The sequence below is a fragment of the Periophthalmus magnuspinnatus genome, chromosome 15, assembly GCF_009829125.3.
Source record: "Periophthalmus magnuspinnatus isolate fPerMag1 chromosome 15, fPerMag1.2.pri, whole genome shotgun sequence".
In the NCBI taxonomy this organism is placed as follows: Eukaryota; Metazoa; Chordata; class Actinopteri; order Gobiiformes; family Gobiidae; genus Periophthalmus; species Periophthalmus magnuspinnatus.
Window position 1 is genome coordinate 5,189,292 of NC_047140.1, and position 18,528 is coordinate 5,207,819.

An 18,528-nucleotide genomic window follows, 5' to 3' on the forward strand; every position below is an offset into this window, starting at 1 on the left:
ATATTGAAGTAAATGGACTCCATGTGGTGTGCTGGTTATCATCAGCTGTACGACCTGCAGATTGATTGTGTAAGAGACGTGGACATGTGATCCAGTGGGCGCACGGCGGGGGGTGGGAGGATGTCACATGATGTCACTTCCTTCTCCAGCGGTGAACAGGAAGAGGCCAGGATCACCGGGGCTAAAAAAAGACACATTAGTTTTCAGGAAGCTTTAAAATCCATGTGAGTGCAAGACATCAAATGGATTTTTAGGGATTTAACTATTGTGACTACTTCAGTTGCAATTTTAATTTGATGCATCAACCTTACTGTGCAGCCCTACTGTGAAGAATCATAACAAAATCTATCCTTGGGATTCAGAATGATAAAAAGTTAGGACTGTTGTCATAGCGATTAACAATTTAAAACCAAATATTATGTCTTTTTAATTATATCTTTAAAAGTCCTCAAAATGTCACATTTAACAGAATGTGGAAATCCAATTATTAATACAAAGTAGCTAATAATCAGTGACTCTTTCTAGTGACTACGATCACATTTTTCTCAGCACAAGTTAAGGGGTTTGCACCACTGTTAATACAATTACATACTCCCTAAGTGCAATGTAATGGACTGTGTTACATACCATGTAATTACACTGTGCAGGTGAAGTAAATTTGATCAATGTAAAAAAAAGGTTCATTGTTATTGCCACATCAGCTGGTAAACTAAAGCTAGCCTCAAGACATATCACATCGTAAACAGTAAAGTATAAACCGCTGTATACCTGTGAGGAGCTCAGAATGGACCCGCTGCTCCTCACCATCAAGTGAATCTGGTGGATGTTGAGTTTGGACACCTTGGATGTTTCTATGAGCAAAATGAAGGGGAGTTTCTGGGGAGACAGAAGTCTAGTCTAGAAAAAGGCTTTCAAAATGCACAAGCCCAATAAAACAAATAAATCAAATTATTTTAGTCTGGTTTACATGATGTTAAGATAAATTTCAGATGACAATGAAACTTTTACAATTTGGAATTCCAGTCCTAAGAAAACTAGACATGTGTCTTTGTGACATTTACAGCTGCTTTGAAACTATAAAATCTGCATCAATGATACATCATCTTAAAGTGGCTTTATTTGGCAGGACATCCTCAATATTACATCACAAACATTTAAATGTCAGGCAACAGTTAAACCTGGTTAGTAGTGTTCCTTAAGTACATTTCAAAAGTGCATTGATCTTGTTAAAATTCTCCTTCAAGTGTCAGGAAATGGAAGACAGGACTGAGCTGATAGTCAAGTTTCTGCATAGTGACAGTTGATAAAGTCCACGTGGCTTATTTGATCTCCCCACAATCCACAATGACTATCCTCTTAAGAACTCCGCCGTCATGGAGACCAAAGGACTCCATCTTGGTAACCACATCCATGCCCTCCTTTACCTGACCGAATACCACATGTTTGCCATCCAGCCTGAGGAAGACAGCGGCATGGGATAAGTCAGTGGTTTGTAAGGAATTAAAAAGTAAATAACTATAATTACCAGTCTGTTTTCTTGGTACAGATAAAAAACTGGGAGCCGTTAGTGTTGGGGCCTGAGTTTGCCATTGAAAGAGTACCTGTAGAAACACATTTTATTAGTTTAAAGGGCCTGTACCTGATTTTTTTTCCCCCAATGCATTTGAGCAAAATTGGTCTTACCCCAGTGCAGATATATTGTATATGCAGCTCTTATATAAGCTGTGAACTGTCTGTATCTAATAATAAAGTATTTTGTTATCTGATAATAAGAAAGTGCATGGTTAGCATGCTAGTTGCTCTTAGCTTTACCATGCTGGTAAAACTCTGCTATGCTCTCGGAAAGCACACTGAATAACAAGGATGTTCAAAAACATAAGGAATAACTTGCAAGCTCTATTCAAACTTAACTAGTTCTGTTTTTTGTGGGGGGGGGTTTAATACAGTAAAAATCAGGCACAGGGCTTTAAATATTTTAATTAAGTTGTGTAGAAACACATACTGTAATGGCATAGACTCAAGACATCCCCAAAAAAGAGATACATTACTTGGAAAAAAGTTAGTTGGTTCATTCAGTGAAAAGTCAGTGACTCAAGAATTGTATAAGATTCACTGAGCTACAGTGTTTATTCTATGATTGTATGTTCTGCCATCTAGTGGAGTTACAGCTGCACTGCCACACTGTAACAAACTAGAGCAAATCTGATTCAGAATCATTTCTTTCTTTTGGTTACGTGCAGCCAAACTGCAGAAGAAATAGTGTTATCAAAAATAAAGTTCAGAAAAGTCAAATTAAACACAATAAATCTGTTTTTTTATTAAATCAACTCCTGGTGAAAAGAAATAAACTTACATTATAACTTATAAAAATATAAGTATGTATGACAAGTGAGATAATGCAGTGAATATTGTACTGTACGAAGAAAGTTCAGCAGTTTTGATCTTTTAGCAGTGTGACAGTAACAGTCTACTGCTGAACAAGCTCTTGCATCTGACCAATTACCAATACAGAGGCCTTCTTAGGTCCTCTTTCTATTCTATTGCAAATGGTGCAATGTTGTCCAACAAATACAGGAATGTTTGTATATGGACAGCCTTCTAGTTGACCTTTGCTCTCTGTACATTTTGACAAACCTGGTCCTGTGTGTTTTAACTTGAAGTTTTCATCTTTAAAATTCGTTCCATAAATAGATTTTCCTCCTGTCCCGTTATTATTGGTGAAGTCTCCTCCCTAAAAAAGAAATATTAACACTAGTAGCAAAACAAACGTCCACTAGTCCAACCTGCAACAGACCTGGCACATGAACTCGGGTATGATCCTGTGAAACACGCAGCCCTTGTATCCAAAGCCATGTTCTCCAGTGCACAGAGCGCGGAAGTTTTCTGTGAATGGAGACCAGTATATTATAATAATAACATGCAAAGTAATACATTATGACATAAAAGAGTAGACCTACCAGCTGTCTTTGGTACTGAGTCTGCATATAACTGCAAACAAACAAACAAAAGAATCGGATAGTGATGCATAATAGACTTCTCCTTTAAAATGCCCTGACAGAATGACCCATGTTACCCTCGACAGGCCACAGCTGGTCGCTTTAGGCTAATGCTAATGCTAATGTTAATGCTAACGCTATACCTCAATGATGACTCTTCCCAGGGGCTCTCCGTCCGCCTCGATGTCCAGGAACACCACGGGGTTCTTGGTGGGTCCAGAGAACAGTCTGACTGCGGCCAACGCCACGGAGCTGAACCTCAGGCGGTTTTTCACCTGTAACATCGCTTCATTTTACCTTTACCCACAGCAGCAGCTGCACTTCCGTGTTTACATGTGACGTCACATGCGTGATGACTGTCTTTTTCTGTTAACAGCGACGCTCCATGGCGGTTTATTTGTTTCATTTTATATAATGGCGTATTGTAGCGGCATTTTTAGAGCACAAACATTATTATTATAGATTAGGTTACAAAAATAGATAAACAAATAAAAACAAGGACAAGCAAATGTGTTCAAATAGACATGTAATCATTCAGATTCCAAGAAGAATAAAGGCACACAGTTGAAGTGTTTCGTCTGAATACATATTTATTAGATAAATATTAGGATGTCACATCATCTAACTACATACAGATTTGCAACACTAAAAATCACAATGTTCTGACCAGTTTAGAATATGAAATGATTGTACATAGAATGTACAAAAACCAAGAGACAACTGCCACCTGTTGTGCCAATCATTTCAGACTGTACCTTTATAGCAGATTTTGCCAAATCACATAAAAATTATAAATTTGACAAAGTTTTACAAAGTGTAAATTTGGAAACAGCTGTAGAAAGCCTCCCATGGCTTTGTGTCTCCAAGTCCCAATTGACCTCAAAAGGTTTTGATACTTTAGTAGCACCTTTATAAAGTACACAGGTCATAGAGAAATACACGGAAGTTGAATATTACACAAAGCAAGAGTGTTTTTTCTTAGAAACCCTGTGGAGGGGTACATAAAGTATTTTACATACATGAACAGGCGTGTTAGCGGTCTGCACAGACAAACACAGACTCATTTTCCCAATCCAAGGTGACAGGAGGATGCAAGCTTTACAAATTCTAAATACACTATGCACACTCCTCCTGGAGAAAATGAATACATTTCTGTTAACGTGTCTCTATTTGTCATTTACATTATATACACATATGTGATACCCCCCAAGCCTCCCACACACCCTCACAAGGGTCCTACTTCGACTCATTTTAGCATATTCATTGCATTCTCTTTTGATTTCCCAACTCCTTTCTGCTGCCTGTGATGGGACAGTACAGACTGGGATGGGGCTCATAGACAGGATGTAGTGAAAGCTTACAGTTACACTGTGTATGGACCAGGCGCCTCCATGCAGCAGTGCTTTGTCTCCACATAGAACAACACAACAACACATCCTTCAACAGTGTCCTTAGCTTTTACTATCAGAGAGGGATACTTGGTGTGCACACAATATGCTCCTAACTGACATACTGTAATGCACATGTTTCTGAACCAAATTAGACCAAGAAAAACAGGGCAAAAATAACTTAAAGATAAAAAAATAAAAAAATCAAATGTCATTAAAAATAGAGCATTTTTTGAGTAGAGAACGTGTTAGCACATTTAAATACAATGGGTGGTGTTCCAACATTATTACGTCTGAATAAAATTTCTATTCAACTTACAGCTGCTTTAACAATAATTTGGACTAAGACAGAGCATTCTGATTCTTCTTCTGATTGCCTATAATATTAAATTGTACAAAAACAATTGCTGCATTGTTTGTGGCAACAGGGCACACAGCAGAAGGCCAGTGGGTTCATTTCACAAGTGGACTATTCTGTGTACTGTGTGTGTATGTGTATAGGGCCTAAACAGTACCATGTAGCAGTAATAGAAAGGTCCAGTACTGTACAGACACAAGCTATTCACATGGGTATATACAACAGGTCTGGAAACACTGTTGGATCATGCACGATGTTTTTTCTTTCCCTAAAAGACAGTTCAACAGTAACAAAAATCAACATCAATACGACCACACGGACACGTCTATAAAATACAGCCATTTTGGAAAAGTTGTCAGAAAGATGTTGTTATCCAGCTTTTACAACAAGTAGGATAGGACAGCTTTGGTGATGGACAGTATATCCGATGGGGAGAGAGATAAAAATAAAACTAAAGATATAAAATAAAAAAGTGAATTTTAGATAAAATAATAAATATGATTTGTTGAAGCACATTTAAGCTGGACAAGGACATTGGGAGCCATTGGCACACATGCACATTAGGAGAGGTGGACGAGGAAAAGCTGACAATAAATACCATAGTTTATGCGGCCATGTTGGTAAATAAAAAGTGAGTATTTTTCATTCTTCAGACATGATTTCTCCCCTTAAAATTCACACGTAAAATCAAACAAAAAAACATTCAAAAAACTCAAGCACGCCTGATACTACACTTGGCTTTCCGGTCTTTCAGTGCGCAGAGTCGGATGAGGTGGAATTCCAGTTTCAGTCTATGGGAAAAGCCATACATTCACACTGCATACATACGTTACATTCATGCACAAGCCAGGAAGCGGGGGTCAAAAACATCACGGCATGTGCCAAGAATTTTGGAAGAACACATTTTTCGAAATCAGATAAAAACACTCCGACGTTCCCCTCAAAATCGTGTCTCTTTTTAACAAATGATTAAAAAAAAGCGCCAACACTTTTTTCCCCTTTCATGTTGTCTTTTCTTTTTAGACGTGTTTATAGCTGCACGGTTTCATAGTCACAAATATCGTAGATATACAGAATATGTCATTAGTGCGCGCCGAAAAGGCCAGAGAAAGAGAGATAGTCAGGTGTGACGAACTGGTGCGTTGAATCTTGTACATTTGGGTAGAAAAAGAGGAGTGCGCAATACAACATCTGCCTCCCAGTTCGGTTCGTATAGGCGTCTTTTTGCTTGAAAGCCCTCCGGTTGTATTCCTATGTCATACAGTTGTGGAGGTCTTGGTGAGTGCAAGTGTGCATGAGCATAGGGGGCGGGTTACAGGGGGCTGAGGTGAGTCTAATTGTTCTCAAAGAGGGAGAGCAGGTCGTCGTTGCTGTTGGTGGGGAGGTCCGGGGGGTCCAGGTACGACAGAAGCTCATCCGGGTTGGGCAGCTCTGGGAGCAGCTGTGGACAGAGAGGAAAGAGAAGAGGAGGTGAGTGAGGAGGTAAAGCAATTTGGTTGAGAATGAACAGGTTTTGTTACATCATGTAAATGTATATGAAATAAATACATATTTTTTCCTCCTGTGCGTTAAGAAAAAAAATCTAAATGACAAGATATTTTGTGTGTGCACTATACAAATTTACTTGCTATTGCTATTGTTATACTTGACAAGTGCCAGAGTATGGCCTTATGTGTCTCATGGTCAAATTACAGTGAATTTTATTTATGAAGCATTATTGTTGTCAAGGGGGACCCAGTTACGGATCACATCTATAGATAAATGACCCAGCTGACAGTAAAAGGTTTTTTGAGCAATAAAAATAGAAATCAATGACTAAATAAAAAAAATAAAATAATGTAAGACAGATATAATGTGGAGTATTACATAAACATTGCAATGGAGACAAGTAGGTGGTATAATCTTAACTTAAAAGTTCCATAGTGCAGGTTTAAAGGAAGCTCCAACAGTCTCTCTCTTGTAAACTTGAATCCATCAGGATTGTGAATGGGTTGTGTTGATATAGCTGCCTTGTAGTTTAAATTTTCATATCTTGTAATAACATAACATATTACATCTTGTTAATTATCTTTATTACATGAGAGTAATTGGATAAATGCATTTATATAGTACATGACCAACAAAATCAGTATATCGGATGAGACTATGTTGCAAGTGACCAAACTATTTAGTAGATATTGTCTATCCAGTATGTCTATGAAATTATACCTACACTTTAAAGCCATTTTTTTTCAAAGAGAATAGAAGAAAAAATGCAGTTCCACCATAGTCTTCTCTAATAAAGTGAATCACAGAGATTCTAAGCACACACAAACAATGAGGGCAGCAGCAGTAGCACACAAAGCTGATGAGCGCACACTTACATCCAGGGAGGGCTCAGGCATGTCCTGGGCTCCGGGCCCCAGCGATCCATCTGACGAGGGGTTAAAGTTCAGATCACTGTGCGGGTGACTGTTCGGGCCAGGCTGCTGCTGTGGCTGAGGAGGCGGGGGCTGCGCGGAGGGAGGCGGCTGCGACTGGCGAGGAGGCTGCGATGATTGGCCGCTGTGATGCAAGGGCTGCCCTGATTGGCCGCTGTGATGCAAGGGCTGCCCTGATTGGCCACTGTGATGCAAGGGCGGCCCCGATTGGCTGCCGGCGTGCGGAGATGCATGCAAGCTCGGCTGCATGGAGCTATGGGTCTGATCGGGGTGGGACATCTGGAAGTGCAGGGCGGGTAGAGGACAGTGATGGAGTAGGAGGAGGGGGAGGAGTGGGCGCGCGGGAAAGAGAGAGAGAGAGAGAGAGAGAAAGAGAGAGTGGGATGAGTCCAGCGTGAATAATATGGAACAGGCCTTTAGAGTGGAGCTGGAGCAGAGACATGTAGCTGCAACAGTACACGCTGATATGAGCCTGTGAGCATGACTGAGCACACATGCTGCACATAGGACAGGACAGTGCACCTATACCCACAATACTAGGGCATCTGTGCTGGGAGAGACACATGTGGCATTTGAAATCACTGCTCATCCAATTCAGATAACAGATCTCAGACCGTCACAGAGTGCCTTTAGTGAATAATCTCTCCCCAGTGAGACTTTTTAAATAATAAAGAATAAAGTGACTCTATGAGTCACTAAAAAACCTGTTCTAAAGATGTGCTTCGGGCCAAAACATATGTGCATGTATACTAGCGGTGCGCCAAAGAGTTTGTAAAAGCTAGGAACTAGTTGGATAGATTTATGTCCTCATTTTAGTTTCCAAAATTTGATTTAGTTACACCACATAAAAGTGGTACTTTAGACGTAAATACATGTGGTTTCAATTATGATTGTCAAAGAAAGTACTTACAGCTTCGCTCATGGCATGGCTGAGGGGCTTGTCCTGGGACAGCAGACCTCCCGGGGCATCAGGGGGGTGAGACAGTTGAGGTCCGTGCATAAAGTCGTTCATGGGGGGACCTCCTCCCACTCCTCCAGAAGGGTTACCATGAGGGAAGTCAAAGTTTCCCTGTCCGTGGTAACTGTTGCCTATAAAGCAATCATCACAACCATAAATCCTTGCTCCTAAATTAAAACTACAAGTCAAACTGGTTTCAACAATAATAAATACAGTGGTATCTTTGTGATAAAAATTTAGCCCATGAGAATTAAAATTAACAATGTGAAAGCTGAAACTCATGAACTGGGTCAAATATACAAAATACAATAAGGATAAAATATACATCCGCATTGGGATTTTTGGGGGATATTGTTAAAGAAAGATACTGATAAGCAGGACAGTTAGTCGTTAGTACATGGTAGACTGTTACCTGGTCCTGGGTAGTCCCCTCCGTTGCCGCCGCCATGCTGCCCCGGATGTGGAGGGTATGGACTGGGCCCTTGTGCCCCTGGACCAGGTCCGGGCCCCAGCTGAGCGATCATCTCCATCACATTGGGCATGGTCATCTGACTGGGGCTCATGGTCTTGAAGCGTTTGGCCAGTGGTCCGTCAGGGTCCTCTTTGATGTGCAGCTCCGATTTGATAGGCACCGGCCTCCAGCTACACGTCGGGTCGATGGTCACCTCCTCGAACTCCGAACTGTGAATGGATAGAAGTCAGATGAATAAAAAAGATAAAGATGATAAAATATTGATAACACTACAACCTATAACAAAACAGTCTTACTTTTGAATGGCATTGAGGATTCCCCACATGTACTGGTCCACTTCCAATCCTTCTAGTAACGCTGTTTTACTGTAAAGAAAAAAAGCTGACCGTTTAGTATCAAAACAATTACAAAAATGTATATATTTTTTATTGCTCAACAAGTGAGTGTTCATAGCAAGCTAAAGTCTATACTAGCTCTCAGTGGTGGAAGAAGCACTCAATTTTGTTATTTGAGTAAAAATACAGATACGAGAGCAAAAAAAGTAAAAGTAAAATTTAAAGAAAAAATATGAAAAAAAAGAAGTACCTGTTTAAAAACGTACTTAAATAGTAAAAAGTATGATTTTGAGGTCTTATGAATCTTCAAATGTACTGATTTTGATAAAGATTTGTGCTGAATTTTGATCAAGAGAAACACCTAAATCACTCTTTTTTTCCTAGCTGTTGTTCAATTTTGTTTGCTCAATTTATGAATGTGTGAAAAATAAACCCTTCAGGCTTTTCAGCAGATCTAAATAATACATAAGACAATAATAAAAAGTACTTTTACTTTTCAGTCCTGTTCAAAAATGTAGTGGAGTAGAAAGTACAGATACCGTCTCTCAAATGTTAAAGTAAAAAGTATCCATTTTAAAGTTTACTTAAAGCACAGATAACTAAAATTTACAGTACTTCGTTATGTTCCACCACGACTAGCTCTAGAGGAGTACATTTTACTACAACTACTAGTGCAGCATCTGACAGTAAGTAACTTTATTTCTAGATGGAATCAATAGTCCTAACCCTAACTCAGGGGCATTCGATCTGTCCTTCATTGTAAAAGTGTTGTTTTATATTCCCAGGACTACCAACTTCAACCATTTAGATGTGCTGTACATAATAGACAGCAATGGATTTTTAATAGTGGTTCATTGTAAATCCACTCACTTGCATACAGGACACCTCCATGTCCCCCTCTCACAGTTGAGCTGAAGATATGACTCCAAATCAAAACACTGCGGGCACAAAGCAAATGTTAGCATGTTGTATGCTGTTAAAAATGTGAACTTTCTACAAAATTACTGTATAAAATTGAAGTTGATTGATGATGATTATTGGGAGAAGAAATGTCATGATTGCACCATTATTCACGATTACTGACACTGATCAAACAACAGTGAAATCATTTTTATTACTCAAGCATGTGACCTGCTTTATGAAATCTATCTTTCTGAATTATAAAGTAAAAGTAATATGACAAACAGCCAGCTAAAAGCGATCAAAATAATTATGTTTTAGTTCTCCCTCTCTCTTCTCTCTCCAACAGACCTGGACATGTTTGCAGTCATGGCCCCGTGCCGGGAGCTGGATTCTTCTGAAAGTTATGGGACACTTGAGGGAGACTTTGATGGCCGTCTGCTCCACTCCATCCTCCCCATTCAGAGTGGTGTTACCTGCCGACGCTGCTACACTGCTGAAGTTCCTCTTTACTGCAAACACACAATACAAGATTTGATCAATAACTATTTGAAGATTGGTAAAGTGCATATGACAGGTTAGACTGCCCATTTCACTAAAACAGTTAAGTTCATAAGATTTAAGATTTGACCAAAAACTTAGTTTAGTTTTAAGAGGCCAAATTCACAATAACTATAATAAGACTAACTATAACTATAATTAGACTAATAAAAATAGATGATAACACCTGTTGTACCAGTATTTTAGATTATATATAGAGAATTTAGTGTAGCCTATTGATGACACAGATAGAACTCAATGCTGCTTCCTGTATTTTTTACTTTTTTTCCCCAACTTTTTCCCCAAACTCCCACTTAACTGATGTAAGTATGACAAATATTTACCACAAGCATTATTGCACCAAACTAAGTTCATAATCATTACAAAAACATGAAAACCTGCTGGATGTACTTTAAATATGCAGAAATTGCAGTAGTTGCGGTAATTAAGAGGTTCATATTGTGAAGTGTGACGGAGGCAGAGTGGAGCTTACTTTTGGTGATGCAGTGCTCGGCGGGCAGCAGTCTCTTCTTGAGCAGGCCCTGGAGGACGGAGCGCACAGATGGCCTATGCACCAGCTGCAGCACAAACAGGTGCGACTGCAACACAATACACAGCAACAAATCAAAAAGAGACACCACAATGCATAGTTTTAAAGAAAGAGTCAGGTCAACCAGTAAGACTGTAGATTCTATTATAGTTCACATCACCTTCACCTGTCTATTGCTGCTAAAGCAGACCTATTGTGCTTGTGTCTGCTTTATAGCTGACACCCGTGGATCATTATGTTATATTTGGACATTTTAAATCACAATATTCAAATAACTTAATAAAAGAAACAAGTCTGCTGACTTCCGCGTTAGAAAACTGCGGTGCATTCTTTGGCATTCTTCAAAATTAGATGACAGACCCTTCGCTAACCTGATTGACAACATTTTAATTGACAATAAAAAATGGCTACAAATATGGATTTATTGCTCTTAACTTAAAGCTAAAACTATAGCAACATATAATTGCCCAGTTTAATCAAAAAAGTAGTTTTTCAATATATCTTTTTGCCACATATATCTCTCAAGTCTTTTTCCAATGAATATTTCTGAAGCTTTTTGGCATTCTTTCTTACTGGTGCTGTTAGTTTGCTGTAACAACATTTTCTTATCCTCTTATCCTATCTTTAGCTATGCCAACGTGTACTGTATTTATTCAACAGTTCCTCTCCTCACATTAGGCTGTCTGTTACTAAAAGTGAAAGCGGTGCGGTACTCACACAGCAGCAGGCGGTGACGGTGATCTGGATGGTGTTCCTCCCGGGCTGGCACACGTGCTTGAGGTGCAGGGGCTTATGGGACGTCTTGTTGTCCCCTCTCTCGATGGTGAGGGGCGTGGCGTTCACACTGACCTGTACTGAGGCTGGCCAGTTCGTGTTCATCTGTCTGTCCTCATGGTGGTAGCACTTGAACTGCAGCTCCAAGTCTGACCTATGAGTCCAATAATGGAAAGAAATGATAATTAAATCTCTAAACTTGTGGTACAATACTCGTGGTTATAAAATAAGAAGGTTCAGTAGAAAGTTTACTTTTTCTGAGAAAATGATATGTTTCTGAAATCTGTGAATTCTAAGAAATGGAAAAGTTTTAGCTGTCCAATGACACAATGTCTTTTTAGTCGATTATGATAATTTTTTTAAATGGTAAAAGTCCACAATTAGGATCTGAGACTATAAAACAATTCATAATAATACACTGCATTTCTAACTATTAAAACTATTAGATTTTAAATTTCAATGGTTTAATTTCACCGTCTACAACTTCTATGTTATCCAACTTATCATTGCAAAATAAATGTAGCTATTTCTTGAGCCAGTCGCGATTCACAAATGTATCTTATATTTCAACACCAGAATGAAATGGTATGTCAGAAGCCTCTCAAATGCAATCTATAAATATCAGCAGATGACAGGGTCATTCCCTGATTTTAAACCTTAAATGAAGAACATGTTTGACTGTGAACTATAGCCACTTAGTCCTTTCTACCACTTTGACACTGCACCATGACACAGAAATAACTGAGAGATAGTGTCATGCAGTTGTTTACACATAATTCTCATTCATTTCTACCATCTTATTGTTTTACACTAACTCTTGAAAATGCACAATGACAGAGAATCAATTGTGTACCATAGTGACGGGCAGTTCTTTCCCATGATTTTTTTCTTCTCTATTTGTTATTGCCTAAAATGGTTAGTTAATTACATCTTTCAATCACTCCTTTTTCTCATTTATCTGTATTTGCACTACACTATAAAATATAAGGTCATTTATCTCAACCAGAAGAAGTTAAAATCACATACAGCACCTTTAATATGATCATTCCTCATTCTTATATTATTCTGTTTGTTTCACATTGATTCCATGTTTTTTATCGGGTCTTATGTGCTGCAAGGCCTCACCTCCACATGAGGGTCTGGTGGACGGAGGGCCGGAGGTGGAAGACGTGGTTACTGACAGCCAGGTTGTGCTCCAGGCGGAAGGGCTCCAGCACCACTCCATCTCTGACAGGGAACGTCAGCCGGAGCTCTTCATTGGGATTAGCTGAGGAAGAGTCACACATTTTATTACAACAATTACAATACATTTAAGGCAGTGAAGCATGTACTTTGTTTTACTAAAGAAAAAGTCAGTTTGAAACTACCAATATTCTTTGTAAAAAAAACTTACTTGGAGGGGGCGGAAGCGCAGTCATATTTGGTTTCATGTCAGGGGGGAATGGGGGCTTGACGTCCTGGTTGGGCGACAGATATGGGGGTATACTACTTCCTGGGGTCATGGGGGGTGTGGGGTTCCCAGGGACAGGTGAGTGAGGGTAGTTACCTGGCCTAGGCTATAAGAGATATAAAAGATACAGACATTAAAATAGTCATACAAAACAATAATAACTATAACTAAACATGTTAGAATTTGAATAAACCAAATCAATGTATGTTGGATATTTAAAGGAACATACCCCATTCCCTTGGCCATAAGAGTAACCTCCTCCAGAGAAATTGTTGCTCTGACCATTAAAAGGCTCAGGCTATAAATTTGAATAAACACATGCAATTAGTTTTGTGCAAAGTCAATCGGTTTTGTGAAGTCTAGTGTATGCAAACCACAACATTTCATAATTGTTGACAAAAGTGTATTACGAAAAAAATGTGTAGTTCACCTTGTAGTACTGGCCCATGGGTACTCCAGGAGGGTACTGGCCTTGCCCCTGCTGCCCGGGCATCCTCTGTCCAGGGTAGTTTGGAGAGGGGAGAGGTCTTGATGCGTTGGAGGAGCCGTACTGGCCTTGTTGAGGTGGGAACTGACTGTTAGGTCCATACTGCTGACCACCATAACCTCCCTGTAAAAGGACAGTATGTAAGACTCAGACTTTATAGAGGCTAATATTTACATCTATGAGTATGTGTCCTCACATCTCCCGGATATGGCCTCTTCATGCCCTGCATAGGCATGCCCTGTCTGGGACCTCCGGGGTAGCCCTGCTGAGGCATCCTCTGGCCGTGCCCTCCAAAGGGGCCCATGCCAGGTGCTCGGGCCGGATTCATGCCCATGGGAGGCCCGCTCATGTTGGGATTATTCATGCCTGAGCCCATGCCTCCAGGAGGTGCTCTGGGACCAGGCTGGTTCATGAATTGGCTGTTGTAGGCTTGTGTGGGGCCCATTTGAAATGAAGAACACATCTAGAGCAAAAGCACAGGAGTTAAATGCTGAATGTAAGATTCTCAGTGGGGGTTAGGTGCTCCTATAGCTCTATACATGTACAGTCTAATGCAGTCGTCTTTTATAAGCACTACAGTCCTTTAGCAGGTGTGCACGCCACTGTACCTGTCCGTATTGATTCATGTCTTTATTCTGGGTCTCCTGCAGTGCTGCCACGGTGGCGGTTGCCGTAGCTGTTGCCGTGGCAGCAGCAGCGGCGACAGCAGCAGCTGCAGCGGCGGCGGCCGGCTGTGTGAAGTCACCGGGAGGCCGAGTGTGAGACGCCATGCCCATCCCTCCAGGAGCCGAGTTTGGACCTCCAGAATAACTGCACACAGAGAGCGTACAGTCACTTTGGAGAGGTACTTCAAGGTTGTGGAGTTAACTTTCTTATAGCTGATTAAATCCTTTAGATCTACTGCAATAAAAAAGTTAATCTAATCGTAATGTTGGACTACAACTGTAGAAAGTCAGTAAATTAGATGACCACTCACAGTAGCACAGTAATAGTGTTCTCTGACTTTAGCACACAGCAGTTAGTCTTTTTAGCATAGTAACAGTGCAAATACAAGACTGCAATTACAAAGAAAGCAGAGAAAATTGTAGAGACACATTGAGATGTATGCAATCACACCACAATAGTTAGTTTTGGTTTGTTGTCAAGTATGAACATTTACAATTTCACAGTAATGATCTATTTGTGCTGAAAATAAAGTTATCTGAGGTGAAGTGCTGAGGTTGCGGTAGAATGACTGAAAGCAGATTTGAGTTCATGCAGTTTGTGGTGGTGTTAGCTTGTATTACCTGCCACTGTACCCCCCAGGGCCTCCTGGGTAGCCTGGTCGGCCGTACATGCCCTGCTGCATGTAGGCCTGGTTGGAGCCTCCTTTGTTTGGAAACTGCTGCTGCTGCGCGTTGAACTGAGGCGAGTTCATGCCTCCTCCACTACCCGACATGCCTGTGCCCATCGGGTTACCTCCGGGATTCATAGGGTTGTTACTGTTTGCCATCGGGTTCCCCAAAACCTGCAACATAAGATAAAATAAGTCGCACAACAGTTGGACATGAGAGATGAGAAGTAACTGAATTAATGAGAGAGCATGCAGCGCGCTAATGAAGCTACCTGGCTCTGTGTGGTGTTGGTGACACCCCACACGGTCGTAACCACAGACAGGGACCCAGGAGGCTGGTTAGTGTTTGGTTGCCAGGGCACAGACTCGTAAGGAAAGGACCCATCACTGTAGAGAAGAGCAAACACAGACATACGCTTCAACATTCAACCTGATAGAAAATAATTATTCTACATCAAGCACCAATATATCTTAAAAGTTTAACTGAGTAAAGTGGGAGCCTTGCAACTTATTTTAGAGTCTGGTCATTTCTCAGATAAAGGGCAGGAGCCAGGATTATGCAGTTTTCTTTAAAATTCCCTCCAGAGGCGTAACTACAAGACAGGCAGAGCAGGCAATTGCTTGGGGTCCCCAAGTCAGAAGAACCCTACCAGTCCAGAGTAGTACTTGTACAGGATAGGTGTCTGTGGGTAGTAACTGTAACTCAAGCAGCAGCTATTTTTGGCCACTTTTAGTTATCTAAACCTCTTTTGAAGCACACGGTCTTCAGTTATGGTTGCAGCACCTAATAGTGAATACTGCACTATTTGGGAAAATGTGCAGTATTCACTATATCACTATACAACATAAAACAATGGTTAATTTAGTTATATATTTTGACTTAAACACTAAACAGGAGCATTTTATTGAGTGGGCTACTAGATAATAGAGTTGTTAAAACTGGCCTTTATGCTTGAGGCCCCAGAAGACTCTTGTAACGCCACTAATTTCTATAATTAAAAAACACCGACTTACCAGACATTTTTAGCCCACACCTCAATGAAAGTAAGAGGCCTGTAGAATGTTCATATGGCAATGGAAAACCAGAAGTGTTCAGGAAGATTAAGAGTAAGAGCAAATATCTACTAATGATACTGCACTAGTGTTGTCACAATACTAAAATTTCAAACTCGATTTGACAGTCACACCAATTCAGATACCACAATGATGATAAAAACAGTCTTTATTTAGACAATAGACACACCCAGGTTCCATAGTGGTCCATGGGTGTATACAGGTCTATGTGTACTTATGAAAGATACAGCTCAAGATCATGCTAAAGCTATTCAGGAAACGTTTATTTCTGTCCTGTGAATGTTGATTTTTTTGGCTAATTTTGCTAAAACGAGTATGTTTTGATACTAGTTTTAATATCAATTATCAGATTTTTGATACGTTTGATAACCTTATGCTGCACAGTGTGAAATTATCAACCAATTCAAAAAAGAAAAAGTGGTTAAAGATACAAATGCCTGATTAAAAGCTCTTGCCAAAGTGAAAAATACCACAACGCTCAGAATTCAGTTTTCCTCCAGATAATGACAAATATGCAAGTCTGCGTTTGGCATCAGAAACTCCTTAAGCTATCATGGGATGGGCTCGGGGCCAGAGAGCCGGGAAGGAACTGCTGATCTTGGATGGGGGCTTGTTTTTGTTCAGAGGTTAGCGTTTTGGACTGGACGGAGTGTTCAATATTTCCTCATAAAACTCCAAACATCATCCCAAAAACCCTCGGCAGACGCACACGGAGCACTTGGCAGCAGACTCCCCTTCTCTCTATCTCACAAGCACAAAATGTTCCACAAAACATGACTTCACTTCTCCAGTGTCCACACCGCTCCACCCCGAGTCTCCTATACAATAATAAGGATCTTCGGCTGTTTTTCGCACATAAGGGTGGGTTTTCAAACTCTTAGCACTTTGTCTTGGAAAACACTTAAGCTGGCTGCGGTTCAAATCAGCTTAATGATTGAGCCTGGTGTAACAAGGGGAGAGTGCGTCTTTAAATATCCAACTATTGATCCAAATCCTTCCAGGAACTAAAGAGCTGACAGTCGTGGAGAAGTTACATTATTCTGTCTGGGCAGTGCGTCAGATGAAACAATTTAGGATAAGCTTTTAGAGGCAGCTGGTACATTTTGGGAGTTCATAAAATACGTCTAGAGACAGCTTTTCACGTATACTTACAAATAACACCTTTTGTACATTGGTCTTTCACTCTGAACACATAAAATAATGTTGTTGACATACAGACCCCCAGTTAAAGGTGCGCTATGTAACATTTCAGCCATCTGCTTGTCTCCATGGAGATCCTATTGTTTTCCTGGAATGTTTCACGGCGTGACGTTAATGTATCTCCATGGAAACAATCAGCTGGCGCCACAAGGTAATTTTGAGCAATATAAACACATGTAACTGGATAAATGCAAAAACAGTAAGTTCCCGCACCAGAAAAGTTACATGATAGACCTTTAATTTATCTGGTGCTGTGTGAGTTTATGAAAAAATGCCAGTAGAGGGTGCAATGACTCCAGCTGCAGGTGCACTAAGGAGAGGGGTAAGTTTAAATCTGGCTATAAAAAGTAGCTTCTATCGAAATTGATTAGCTGCATAGTGAAATAAATGTAAGCTTTGGTGAAGGAGTGTGCCCTTTACAAACACAGAGGAGCACCTATAGAATACCATGCAAGAAATACTAAATCCAGACGTGTTTGTGATGAGCAAAGTATATGTATATATGATTAAATATATCACTTTAGAAGAAGGATGATTCTAACTCCTAATACCCTATAACCCTGACTCCTCACCTTGGCGAACCCCTTAATTTAGTTGCTAAGCCTGAATCATACTTACTAAACTCTGAATAAACAAAGATAAGATAAGACAACCTTTATTTGTCCCACACTGGAGAAATTACAATGTTGCAATGCACAGTTAAGAACAGCATGAGAACGGAAATGTATATGGACTCTAAGGGAAAATCAAGTCTAAGTGTAGTTATTATAAAGCGTAACCAAAAATATACTAGAATCTGTGAGTGTGTAATCGTCACAAAACATTTGGAAGACACCTGAAACAATATAACTACAATAACTCCATTCCATGTTATATTAAACGTAACTTTCAAGGTTAGATTAGGTTATGTGTATCCCTATATCCTTATGTCTCCATCGACCCTCTGTGTGTGTTTGTGTGTGTTTGTGTGTGTTTGTGTGTGTTTGTGTGTGTTCCCTGGGCAGTCCTGACCTGTGCGTGAGTCCGGGCTTCATGCTGCTCAGGCTGGGCTGCATGGGCACTTTTCCCGGGGGCTCGTTCTGCCGGTTCTTCTGGTGACGCAGCAGCAGCAGACGTCCCAGCTCCTCGCACCACGACGACAGCAGGGCTATGGATGACAATATGCACACGTGTTAGACTGGCAGTGAGGAGGCACTGTAGTCAGGCTGTAGTCATGTGGAGACAAGTGTTTCATTCATGCTTTTAGATGCACATTCAAGAGTCTCATTATGAAATACACCTGGAATGTAAATT

The 18,528-nt window shown here is 40.4% G+C and overlaps 2 protein-coding genes across 3 annotated transcripts in view; both read right to left on the minus strand.

Moving 5' to 3' along the window:
• Positions 1–1,099: 1,099 nt before the first annotated feature.
• On the minus strand, positions 1,100–3,334 carry ppifa (peptidylprolyl isomerase Fa). Its single transcript, XM_033979150.2, has 6 exons — positions 3,140–3,334; positions 2,958–2,988; positions 2,795–2,883; positions 2,635–2,731; positions 1,526–1,601; positions 1,100–1,455 (listed from the first exon to the last, which is right to left on the minus strand). The coding sequence occupies exons 1-6, from the start codon at positions 3,278–3,280 to the stop codon at positions 1,320–1,322; spliced, it is 570 nt and encodes a 189-aa protein (XP_033835041.1). The 5' UTR covers positions 3,281–3,334; the 3' UTR covers positions 1,100–1,319.
• A 234-nt stretch (positions 3,335–3,568) lies between these two features.
• zmiz1a (zinc finger, MIZ-type containing 1a) overlaps positions 3,569–18,528 on the minus strand; it is a 169,656-nt gene continuing 154,696 nt past the window's right edge. Inside the window, exons 8-25 of one of the 2 annotated variants that reach the window (XM_033979146.2) lie at positions 18,247–18,382; positions 15,234–15,348; positions 14,915–15,135; positions 14,237–14,438; positions 13,825–14,091; positions 13,572–13,751; positions 13,371–13,439; positions 13,085–13,247; positions 12,817–12,958; positions 11,635–11,845; positions 10,861–10,966; positions 10,179–10,339; positions 9,798–9,865; positions 8,889–8,957; positions 8,533–8,801; positions 8,073–8,251; positions 7,106–7,441; positions 3,569–6,183 (exon numbers count right to left, since the gene is read on the minus strand). In XM_033979146.2, coding sequence (XP_033835037.1) covers positions 6,076–6,183; positions 7,106–7,441; positions 8,073–8,251; positions 8,533–8,801; positions 8,889–8,957; positions 9,798–9,865; positions 10,179–10,339; positions 10,861–10,966; positions 11,635–11,845; positions 12,817–12,958; positions 13,085–13,247; positions 13,371–13,439; positions 13,572–13,751; positions 13,825–14,091; positions 14,237–14,438; positions 14,915–15,135; positions 15,234–15,348; positions 18,247–18,382 — 3,002 coding nt within the window. In that variant the 3' untranslated portion in view covers positions 3,569–6,075. The remainder of the gene's footprint in view (positions 6,184–7,105; positions 7,442–8,072; positions 8,252–8,532; positions 8,802–8,888; positions 8,958–9,797; positions 9,866–10,178; positions 10,340–10,860; positions 10,967–11,634; positions 11,846–12,816; positions 12,959–13,084; positions 13,248–13,370; positions 13,440–13,571; positions 13,752–13,824; positions 14,092–14,236; positions 14,439–14,914; positions 15,136–15,233; positions 15,349–18,246; positions 18,383–18,528) is intronic. The other variant, XM_033979147.2, reaches the window with a different exon arrangement.